General features: G+C 38.5%; 1 protein-coding gene across 2 annotated transcripts in view; it reads right to left on the bottom strand.

Annotated features, from left to right (window-relative positions):
- RAD50 (RAD50 double strand break repair protein) overlaps positions 1–12210 on the bottom strand; it is an 87865-nt gene extending 75655 nt beyond the window's left edge. The window contains exons 1-2 of one of the 2 annotated variants that reach the window (XM_015067392.3): positions 11733–12210; positions 10022–10105 (exon numbers count right to left, since the gene is read on the bottom strand). In XM_015067392.3, the coding sequence (XP_014922878.3) occupies positions 10022–10105; positions 11733–11861 (213 nt within the window). In that variant the 5' untranslated portion in view covers positions 11862–12210. The remainder of the gene's footprint in view (positions 1–10021; positions 10106–11732) is intronic. The other variant, XM_027076728.2, reaches the window with a different exon arrangement.
- Positions 12211–12892: the final 682 nt, after the last annotated feature.

Raw genomic sequence — 12892 nt, 5'->3', positions numbered from 1 at the left:
CCTGAGCTGAAATCAAGAGTTGGACGCTCAACCAAGTAAGCCACCCAGGCACCCCAAGAACACTCTTTAACTGATTTACTAAAACTGACTATTTTCTACTTCTGTTATTCAGCATTAGGAGACCAGGTGTGTGAGTTTTTCAAATAAACTTTAGCTTCTTAAGTATCGCAAGTGTTTTCCAAAATAATTTTCAAAACATATACAAGCTTACAGAAAAGCAGAAATGAAGTGTACAAAACTTTTCTCCCCTGAACCACTTAAGACTAAGTTGTTGATTTGATGTCCCAACAGTATTTCCTACAAAACAGGGAGACACTGATGGCCCTTCTGAGGTCTCAAAAGAATGTTATCAAAAGAGAGAACTCAAAAGAGAGTTCCATAAGGCCTCCTTACTCTGGCATATCACAATTCAAATGTCACCCAGTCAAGTGTAACCTCTAGAATAACCATTCAGCTCACAGTCCCACTCTTCTACCCCCGTAGTTTATTCTCTGCTAGCCCTCAATAATTCCTGTCCTGGACATGTGCAGCTTAGTATCTGGCCAAAGATTTGATAGTCCCTTACACAGATTTCTGGTGCCCATCTCTGCACAGCAACCCCTGTCCTGTATCTTATTCCATAATTTATAGTCATATCAGCAAACCCACACTTCTACGTTTGTTTCATCTAGCTGGTAAATACTATTATTCTCTGCTGGGGTTTTAATTCTATATGCCAAAGTGTACAAAATTTCCCTAGGGAGAAAGCTAAAATGAATGTGTAGTCCCTCATACATTTCTCTTTTCTCAAAGATCACAGCCCTGTGCCATCTGTTGTCCAATGCCTGAAAATAGTTGCTTCAATTTTTTTGTTCCAGTTTTATAGTTGTTTATACTGGGAGCACAAATATGATACTCCTCGACGGTAACCAAAACCACAAGTCATGAATCCTGCATTTTTTTTTTAAATCATAGACTATCTTTTACTGGTCTTTCAATAACTTTTTGGCATAAACATAACTATGATATTAATTGGTCAAATCATTCAAAAAATTAAGCACCAACTTATTACGCACTTGTAGCTTACATGTGTTGTTTTGGTTCAAAAAGAAAGACACTTTCTCCTTTGAAGTATGGGAGACAGGTTAAACAGAAAAGTAAAAAAGTGCTGTTAAACATCGTCTTAAGAGAAGTACATGATACTTTGAAAACACAAAGTAAGCATCTAATCTACCTAGGGTAGAATTCTGGGAAGGGCTTCTAAAGGAAGTGAATGTTTAAACTGAGAACTGACAGATGGGCCGGAGTTAGCCAGATGAAAAGATCTGAGTCACTGAATAGCTAAAGTAATTTCAGAAAGTATGGTGCAGAACAAAGGGGAAAGGGAGTGAAGACAGAAAGTGGTTCCAGTAATTAAGAGCCTTCTGAAACATGTTAAGGGCTTTGAACTTAAAGCAATGGAAAGCCACTTCAGGGGTTTAATCCAGAGGAAAGGCATGCAGTAGATGTGCATTTTAAATGAATCACTTTGCCTTTAAGGTAAACACACTGAACTAACAGAGGCAAGACAGGAGGCAGAGAGTATTCCAGGAGAAACAGGAAGACAGCCTACACAAGAGCTTCAGCATTGGAGGTAGAGGTAAGGAGTGAGAAGTTGTTGGACTGGCTGCTCAGAAGTTGCATGATTCAAACTTAACATACAGAAATCCACTGCAAATTATACATTAATAACAATATAGCAGAAAGGAAAATTAAGAAAACAATTCTGTTTACAACTGCACCAAAAAGAGTAAAATACCAAGGAATAAATTTAACCAAGGAAATGAAAGACCTATAATCTAAAAACCGTAAGACAATGATGAAAGAAATTCAAAATGACAAAATGGAAAGATACGCTATGCTCATGGATTGAAATGTTAAATGTTAAGATGTTCATACTATCCAAAGCAACCTAAAGATTCAATGTAATCCGTATCAAAATACCAATAGCATTTTTCAAAAAACTACAACAAATAATCCTAAAATGTGTATAGAACCACACACAGAAGACCCTGAATACCCAAAACAATCTTGGAAAGAATAACAAAGCTGGAGGTATCATAATCCCAAATTTCAAGAAATACTGCAAAGCTATAACAATCAGACACACAGATCAACAGAATAGGGAGCCCAGAAATAAACCCACACTTATATGGTCAATTATTCTATAGCAAAGGAGGCAAGAATACACAATGGGGGAAAAGACAGTCTCATTGATAAACAGTATTAGGAAAACTGCACAGCTACTTGCAAAAGAATGAAACCAGACCAATTTCTTTTACCATACACAAAAATAAATTCAAAATGGATTAAAGACCTAAATGTGAGACCTAAAAGCATGAAATTCCTAAAAGAAAACAGTAATCTTGTGGATATCAGCTCTACCAACATATTTATGAATATGTCTCCTCAGGCAAGGGGGAAAAAAGCAAAGATAAACTAATGGTATTACCCCAAAATAAAAAGCTTTTGCACAGCCAAGTAAACCATCAAAAAAAAACCCAAAAAGGCAACCTACTGAACGGAAGTGATACTTCTAAATGATATATCTGATAAGAGGTTAGTATCCAAAATATATAAAGAATTCATACGTCTCAACACCAAACCCCCCCCGCAAATAATCAGATTAAAAATAGGCAGAGGACCTGAATAGACTGATACTTGCCCGAAAACATACAGATGGCCAAAAGACACATGAAAAAAATGCTCTGTATCACTAATCATCAGGGAAACACAAATCAAAACCACCATGAGGTAGCACTTTACTCCAGTCTGAATAGCCAGTATCAAAAAGGTAAGAACGAGTAAGTACTGGTGAGGATGAGAAAAGCAAAACCCCATGCACTGTTGGGAAAAATGTAAACTGTGCAACTATTGTGGAAAACAGTATGGAAGCTCCTAAAATATTAAAAATAGAAGGACTCTATGATCCAGTAATTCCACTATTGGGTATTTACCCTCCAAAAATGAAAACATAATATGAGAAGATAAAATGCACAGCTATGTTTATTGCAGCATTATTTAGAGTAGCCAAGATACGAAAACAACCAAAGTGCCCATCTAGACAAGAATGGATAAAGAAGTCGTATATACATACAATGGAGTATTACTCAGCCATAAAAAAGAATGAAATCTTTTCATTTGAAACAACATGGATGGACCTAGAAGGTATTATGCTACATGAAGTAAGTCAGACACAAAAAGACAAACACCATATGATTTCACTTACATGTGGAATCTAAAAAAAAAACCCAAAAAACAGAATCAAACTCATAAATACAGAGAACTGGTGGTTGCCAGAGGAGGGGTAGGTAAGAGAATGGGTAAAATCGATGAAGGGCATTAACAGGTACTAACTTCCAGTTATAAATAAGTCACAGAGATGAGAAGTACAGCATAGAGAATGAGGTCAATTATATTGTAGTAACATTTTAGTGTGGTGACAGCTGTCAACTACAATTATAGTGGAGACCACCGTGTAACATACAGAACTGCTGAATCACTAGGTGCATATAACACTGCTGAATATAACACTGTATGTCAACTATATTTAAACAGAAAAACTTAATAAAAGAAGAAAAAACTAGTAGCCTCTTAGGATTTGAACATCTCAGTGAAGAAAATGGCCAATGATATTTAGCTGTGAAAGCCCAGGGACTTGATGCTATCATTTCAGCCCAAGGCAAACAGTTGCTGAGGTCTTAATTCACTGCAAAGTAATTATGCATCTATGTACTACAAAACGAGTTAATTTGTTTAGAACATGTCCTACCAGTAGGTCAAATACATATATACATTTTCCATGGCATCTACCCTTTTATGACTTAGCTACGAGAAAAGTATCAAATTAAGAAGAATTTAAGCAACGGGTATCTTGCAGCATTTCAATCACAATATTGTTGGTGAGCTTACTGAGAAGAGGTTCTTCAAAAAGAGTAATCTAGATTTAAGGCAGAAAAATACATACTAACTTTAGAACAATTTCTATCTAAAAGAATAAAACAAAAAATAATATAAGCCCTTCCCTTTCCAAACAATCTAGTTAGAAAACCATTTTTCCAACAGTGGGGCAGAAGAATGTATGTATTCATGCTGGCTGAAGTTGAGGGACATAGAAACTCAGCCTAAAACAGTACAACTGCTTAGGCTGAGAAGGGTGTCCACACGGGCACCTTGCCACAAGGTTTCAAGAGTCCAAGCGTGTCAGAGTTCAAACAGGATGCAAAGGACATCCATGAGTAGGGATGAGCCAGCTTAGGGGAAAGAGGGTATCCAAAATGGGGGAAGGCATAATGTGGGATTTCAGAGCCTGACAACTTTGAGGGAATTCAAAGAAGGAAAAAGTGTGCTGGGTAATTCAGATCGTAGATTACTGACTGCATACCTACAAGAGGCCAGCTGGTAAAGATTATCAGAGACTGAGAAGGCCGAGTAAGATGTCCATAGGTGGGGAATGGGGAAGTTGCCTCTTAATCTCTTCCTTCTATTTACCAAGCAATGGATTAATTCCTACTTTCCAACTTTACCCAGTGCTTGATTAAATCCAACTTTCCAACTTGCTCTGTGCTTACCAATGAGCTGCTGAACTAGACAGAAGAAACACAACTGGTCTCCTTACAAACTTTCACCCACAAACCTCAGGTGACCCAATGACACTGTCATGTAACCCTGTAACACTTCCCTAATCAACTTACCCTCTGAGCTCTTACACTTTTTCTAGCCTCAATCAACCCCTTCTCCCACCCTCAGCTAACAATTTCACTTGTTTTCCACTGAGAACATAGAAACAGTCAAAAGACCATTTATTTATTCTCTCACCACTAAACTGAAAAATTACATACTCTGTCCGTCATCTTTTTACCCTGGATGAACAGTGCATACACCTATTAACTCTGTCAGTGGGGCAATGGATCCTATCTCTACTTGCCTACTCAAGGATTTAACTCTGGAATTATCCCCTCTCTTGCATTAATTTTTTTCCTCTAACAGGGTCATTCTATCCATCTACAAATGCTCTATCCCATATATATGCTTTATTCCATATTTATCCCACATGGTTTAAATCCTATAGTGTTTGTGGGGTGCCTTGTGGCTCAGTTGGTTAAGCAACCGACTTTGGCTCAGGCTATGATGCCCAGTTTGTGCTGACAGCTCAGAGCCTAGAGCTTGCTTTGGATTCTGTGTGTGCGTGTGTGCGCGCGTGCGCCTCTCCCCCACTTGCACTGTCTCTCTCTCTCTCTCTCTCTGAAATACACAAACATCAAAAAAAAATTAAAAAACTACAGTGTTTAAAATCACAAATATGGGCAGGCACCTGGGTGGCTCAGTTGGTTAAGCATCTTGACTTGATTTTGGCTCAGGTCAATAACTCATGGTTCCTGAGGTGGAGCTCATAGAGCAGAGCCTGCTTGGGATTCTCTCTCTCCTCTGCCTCTCCTCCGTTCATGTGCACCTTCGTGTGCACACATTCTCTCTCTCTCTCTCAAATAAATAAATAAACTTAAAACACACACACACACACACACACACACACACACACACAAATATGGAAGCAATATGTGATGAAGAAACTGCTGTGGAAATAAGCATCTGGTTAGTTTACAAAATCAGCCAGAAGCAAAACAAAAGTGATGAGATGCAGAAAACAGAGAATTGAGGTTCTTAGGGTTCAAGTCAACTGAGGAGAAGCAAATGAGGTCAAAGAAAGAATGGGAAAGACTGAGGTAGCCAAAAATTTGAAAGAAGTAGAGGAGAAAGGGGGAAGGTACACAATATGGAAATCAAATTTCTAAGAAGAGAGTAACAATGGAAAACAGGTAAAAAAAAAAGACAGGAAGGAGCAACAGAAAAATTCAGGCATTTAAAATAAACAGTATTGGGTGCAGGGACAAATTAAAGCAAGGAAAAGAAAAAACCAAGAGAAGCTGAATATGTAAGAGGATGGGAAAACTGGGGGGATGTGGGCAATCCAGGTGAGAGGAATAGTTCCAACCATAAGAGCAGGTGTGACCGACTCAAAAAAAAGAGCTGAATAAAACAGTGTGGGTGGGGGCTCAGAACTGGGAAATTAGAGCAGATGAAAAGTGGGTATTAAGTGAGGAAAGATGAACCATCAAGGCCAGAAGAACCAGAGGGAGGACACGAGTAGACAGCTGAGAAAAACAGCTCTTTCCACTTGGAAAAAGGAATGGATGATAGACTGAAATTGTCAGAGATGCTAGAGCATCAATCAACAAGGAAACATCCAGAAGAACAACAAAAATAACAAAGCAAGAACAATAGCCATAAAACGCTCCTTGATCTTACAAACCTTTTCAGCTACTTCCTTCTTTCCACTCATAGCAAACTCACAGAACAATTCTGTTTCACTTTCTTGTTTTCTCACATCACTGAAACTGGTTTTGTCAAGATGACCAATGGCCTCCACATAGCTCAACCTTCTTCTTACTTGAGCTATCAACATATTTGACACCGTTTGACATCTTCTTTCTTGTTCACCCTTCATTCTCTTGTCTTCCAAGACCCCACTCTCCCAGTTTTCCCTCCTTTACCACTTGTTCTTTTAGTATCTTTTGGTGCCTCCTCTTCATCCCTATTTCTAAATGCCAGTGTGCTCTAGGTTAAGATCTTCCGCCTCTTCTCAACATTTACTCCCTATGTGATCGCATCAGGCTTTAAAACTAACTATAGATAACCAACTGTATACATCAATGATTCTTAATTAGTCTTTCTCTAACTCAAACCTCTCCCCTGGACATACTTCCATTTACCTACTGGACATTCTGGGTATCTAAAAGACATTCCAAATCTACACATTTAAACCAAAGCCCCCCAAATTTCCTTTCTCAGAGTTTCCTCGTTACAATAAACAGTGACACTATTTTATCTACTTTTTCAAGTCAAAAAACTTGGGAGTTATGTTTGATGCTTCTACTTCTCTCATACACCATTATCCAGATCATTAACTCATCTGTTGATACTACCTTTAAAATGCATCCCAAATCCAGGCATTCTCAGCATGTCTACCATTAACACCTTAATCAAACCACCAACATACCTCACCTGAATTACCACAAAAATCTCCTTTATTAGTCTCCACCCTTCTACCCTTACCACCTACTAGGTCTTCTCTCACTACCAGACTGATTGCTTTAAAACACACACCATGCCCTTTTCATGCTTAATATTTTCCAGTAGATTCATATTTAAACGAGAACAGAAATCAAGGACCTGCAGAACCTAGGCCTTTCTATCTCAGTGACTTTTCTACCAGGCCTCTTGCCATTTTACGCCTCCTTGTGATTCCCTGAACACATCAAACATGCTCCTACTCCAGGAACTTTGCACTTAGTATTAACACTGACTGGAATGGTATTCTCTCAGACTGTGAATGACTCATTCCCTCCAGAATGAATATTTAAAAGGTAACTGGTTGCTGTGTGGAAAAGAGAGACCTTCAAGAATGAAGGCAGGAAAACAAGTTTGGAGACTACTAAAATAGTTCAAAGGAAAGAGGAAGGTGGCCTGTACCAGGGAAGGAAGAGTGAAGATGGAATAAAGGGACAAATGCTGGACATATTTTTAGTGCAATGAATGAGCCTGCGACAACCACTCTCATGATCATGGCATGTCCCCTGCCAGGTAAGTATCTGTGGACATATTTGAGAAGATTCAGAACTGTTGATGAACTGGCAACAGGGGAAGATGAAGGAATCAATCAAAGGAGGACAACAGGTTTTGGCATGAGCAAATGTACAGATGATGATATGATTTATGAAACTGAGAGTATGGAGATACCACCAGGCTTGAGAATGTGAAAGGAACAGAACAGGGAACCATGAGTTCTGTTTTGAACATATTCATGAGATGACCATTAAATATCCAAACAATGTATCTGTATCTATCTATCTATCTATCTATCTATCTATCTATCTATTCATCTACCTATCTATCTCTGGAGTATAGGAAAGAAGTTTGGGTTAGATATCTAAGTTAGAAATCACCCGCATATAACAAATAATTAAAGCCATGAGAATGAATGAAATCACCCAAGAAGAGTTAGGCAAAAAGAGACTCAGCAAAGGAGACTAAGATATGGCCAGTGAAAAAGGAGGTATGAGATTAGGGTGCCATAGAAGCCAAGAGAGCAATGTTTTTTAAAAAGGGAATTAAGAAGCTATATTAAATCTTCTGATAAGTGGCTTAGAAAATGATCACTTTATCTGGCAACATGAAGACTACTGGCAGCTTAGAGTAAGTAGTAATTTTAGTAAGGGAGAAAAAAGAAAATCTGAACAGAACAGGCTGAGGAGAAAACGGGAAGCAATGAACCGAAAACAATGAGTACATATACCTCTTCTAAATTTAACTATAAATGTAGAGGTAGTAGCCAGAAGGTGATCTGGAATAAAGGGAGAGGTTTTATTTGTTTGTAGACTGGAGCTACCAGAGTGTGCTGATATGACTGATTCTATAAAGGACAAACTGCTAATGCAGAAGATGAGTAACTGAAAAGCAAAATGTTTGCGTTGACAAAAGGGATTGACTGGATCCAGAAGCCAAAGAGTTGGTTGACCTTAAGATAAAACAGTAAACAATTTACCCTTAATACCAAAAAAAAAAATAGTACGAATACAAATGAAGAGTAGTTTGAAAGATTTTAAGATTGGAAAATGAGGTACTTTCTATCTGATCCCTTTTTTCAATAAATTACATTTTTTCAACAAATTATAGGCCAAGATCATCAAGTAAGGAGAGTATACTGCAAGTTTATGAAATAGTTATTGCAGAGAGGGCTCAATGTACTGATTTTACTATCTCTAAGAGAAAAGTTTATAAATACTTTCATAATTAGTTACCTTTAGTCATACAGAAGTGGAAACAATTTAAATAACCATCAATAACCAAGTGAATACACTATAGAATATAAACTCAGTGGATTAGTAATTAGTTCTAGTAATTAAAACTAATGAAAAAAAAGTGTGTATATATACGAACATATCTGCAGTGTGTCACTAAATATTTGATTTGTACGACAGCAAAATAAAATGCTACTGGTGTACTGAAATATTTATGTTTGAGTATATTTATATATATACACAAAGATACATTTGTATAAACAGAAAAAAACCTGGGAGAAATATACAAGGAACTGTTAAGGGAGGAGCTGGCAGATAACTGAGAGAGGCACATGACCACTACATACATAAAACAAGAAAAACCTATAGGCCAAAATACGCAGTATAGAAATTTCTACGTCCTTTACACACAGTAATGGTATAAACACTGTAATTCAAACAAAGATTCACACACAAAGATTTAAATTATGGCACATTTTAATGAAAAACTAACAGCAATCTAAATGTAAGAAAATTATGCAACTATTAAAAATGTTCATAATAGGAGACATGTTTTAAGTAGGAAATATTTCATACATATAAAAAATGTAAAGATTAAAAGAAGCACCCAAATGCCAAACACCTAGATTGTGAATTTAATGTTTTTAATGACATGGAACCTTATGATATTAAGTTAGGAAAAAACATCAGAATACAAAATTAGAGTATGACTTCAGTTAAGTCTGTACTTAAAGGAGAAGAAAATACATGAAAATGTCACTAGTGGTGTCACTGGATGCTTAGACTGTGTATAGACTTTTCTAACTCTTTATAGTTTTCCACTGTCAGGTTTTCTACAACAAAACTTATTGCTTTTATAATTATAAAAATTTATTTTAATTTTTTTTAAATTTTTTTTAATGTTTATTTATTTTTGAGACAGAGAGAGACAGAACATGAATGGGGGAGGGTCAGAGAGAGAGGGAGACACAGAATCTGAAACAGGTTCCAGGCTCTGAGCTGTCAGCACAGAGCCCGATGAGGGGCTCGAACTCACGGACTGCGAGATCATGACCTGAGCCGAAGTTGGCCGCTTAACCGACTGAGCCACCCAGGCGCCCCTAAAAATTTATTTTAAAGATATGTAAGTTTATTAGCGTCATTACCTTGGGATCATGAACAAATGTATTTCCTTTGGTTCCAGGAGGAAAATCTCCAGTACAAATATATTTTAGACATTCAATGATGGTCTAAAGAAATAGAAAATTATATTATTTAGTTATAAGAGAACCAGAGAAGTTTATCATAAAATGTTAATTTATTATAAAAATACTATTTACCAGAGAACCAAAAAAGATATGCAGATAAAATTTGACAGTATAATACCTATATAATACAGATACGATTCTGTGTTAAAGAATAAATAACTGCTTTAAGTTCATGGGAAAGCTACTAATTAAGAAGGTATACGAAAATAAAATAATTATTTTTAAAAAGTCCTCAATTTCCAATTAAAACCCTTTAATTTAATAACAACAGCTAATGTAAAAGATGGTTACCATAGTTGATAATTTGCCAATATGCTGACGGTAGAAGTTAAATGTTCTTACAAAAAAAAAAAATGAGGTGACAGATTTGTTAATTAACTAGATAGCAGTGATCCTTTCACAATGTACAGTATATTACGTCACCCTGACATACCCTTCAAATATCTTACGATTTCATGGATCAATTACACCTCAATAAAACCAAAACAACTTTTTTTAAGTTCAATTTTTTAAAAACAGCTAATAGTTACACAGGCCTTACTATGTGCCAGGTATTGTACTAACCACCTACACATACATTAGTAATTTTCACATTAATCCTAGACTGTAGAAAACTCTTTTTATCTCCATTTTATAAATGAGAAAACTAAAGCACGAACCATTTGGGCCACCCTGGCTCACTCACAGAGCTAGTAAATGGTGAAGCAAAATATCTGTATTCAGACAGCTTGTGCTCATAAACCTTAGGCTCCCTTACAAAAGTAGAGCCACAACAGGCATTCTATAAATAGTAACATTTTCACATAAACAAAAGTAGACAAGAGTATGGCATTCAATGTTCAACTCTAAACCTGACCTCTTTCTGTATGCTTTTTAGTCTTCTCTGTTAGAATGCCCTGCCTTTTCTCAAGCCACCCTTACAGGCTGTACTTTTCCCCCATAATTGCATGTCACTCCAGAGTCCATCTCAAATTTCTAAATACTCTCTGGGCCTTAAAAAGTCAAAGTACATGCTCCAATTTTTTATTTTGACTAGGTAAGGGCATCCTAACAACATAGTTTTTCAACTAAACTAGGCCTCACGGTATTGGTTTCATTTTATCATTTCCCATTTATTACGCTTACACTTCAGTCTATACTTAGAAACTCTTCTCAGAAAGCCCTATGTTTATCATATTTTATAACTTGTGTAGGAAATTCTATAATGGATCAACTGTCAGGAAGTGAATGGTATGTTTGGGGAGCAAGGGGAGTGTTTAAAAAAAAAAAATCAACGCAGACAAAAAGGCTTCATGTAAGAATGTAAGGTCGCTGAGCGCTCCCGGTCTTCTGGGACTCTGAAATAAACCTTGTCCACCCGAGCCTAGATACCCTTACGAGACTGAGTCAGGTCCCCTCCTAAGGTCGCTGGGGCCAGAAGGCCACACCAGGCCACGCCCAGCGGCAGGAGCTCCACCCAGAGGCCCAAGCCTTTCCTCGGGCACCAAGAGCGGAGCCCCAGGGACGCCTGGCCTCTGGTCCTTATTGTTCTGAGCTCTCCAAACACCTTATCCTCCAGATTCTCAAGAAGTAGCGACCCGTAAACTGCAGGCTGCTACTGAGAACTTACCGTCTTCCCCGCCCCATTGGGTCCAACCAAAATTGTGAGGGGGCTGAAAAAAGTGATAATTTGCTTATCTTTGTCCTCTATTCCAAAACTCCGCACACCCAGAATGCTCATCTTTTCAATCCGGGACATGTCTGCAAATGTTTCTTTTCTCAACACCAATCGCCTAGAGCCCCGGCGCACCAGGATTTAGCGGTGCCGCGGCAGCAGAGCGAGCGATGGGCCGTGAGGACTCGCGACTCTCCCGGCCGGGAGGCTCCACGTAGGAGCGAAGGCTCCGGCTGAACTCCTCCTCCCACACCGGCTTCCTTCCCCCTGACAAGCGAGAGCGGAGGTGGGGGCCGGGCCGGGGCTAGGCGCGGCAGACACACACCACAGACCCAGGGACCCCCTACTACCGCGCACTCACAGATTCCCGCCGCGGCCGCCCCGCGGATCACGTGGGCCGCCACGACCAGCGTGCATTTACGCCGCAGGCCAGGGGCATGCCGGGAAGTCAGAGCCTCGCGGTGCTTGCGCAGCTGTGGTTTCCGGAAGTAGTTCCGGTCGAGTGGTCGGCATACCCGGGTTTCTGTGCCGTGGGTGCGTAATGCCGAATTTTGATGGGTGCCGGGTAGCCTTGAGAAGCTGTAACCCTGAGGACGACGAACACTTGTGATAAACGGTGGTTATCAGAATGTGATCGCGGGACGCCTGGAATGGGAAGGAGTGCGGTGTCCTCTAATGTCGAAACTATTTTCCAATAATATTAACACGTTATTTGCCTTTTTCATGATCTTTCGCGCCTTAATATACGTGACGTGTGGTGACGCCATCGCAGTGATGGGTGATAGAATGTGTGATTGTATAGTATTATGTTTAAAAAAAACCCCTCAATTTTAATTTCCAATTAGGTATTGATAGTTCTCACATGTAAAACCTCTTTGGGGTCCTCAGTAATTTTTAAAAGTGTAAAGAGTTGTTAAAGACCAAAAGTTTGAGAACTGTTGTAGACCAAAAGCCGAATGATGTTACAAAACTACAAAACGGTATGCAAATATGATGTGAAAGAAATCCACTCCTGTAAGTACGGACAGAAAAATAGACACCTTTATAAGAGATTGAGTTATGCAAGATGCTGTACCATAGTGCCATTAGTTAACAATACTATATTGTATAACAAC

Source organism: Acinonyx jubatus, chromosome A1, assembly GCF_027475565.1.
Source record: "Acinonyx jubatus isolate Ajub_Pintada_27869175 chromosome A1, VMU_Ajub_asm_v1.0, whole genome shotgun sequence".
NCBI lineage: Eukaryota > Metazoa > Chordata > Mammalia > Carnivora > Felidae > Acinonyx > Acinonyx jubatus.
The sequence above is the reverse complement of the archived record's forward strand: the minus strand, read 5'-3'. Positions and strand labels throughout refer to the sequence as shown.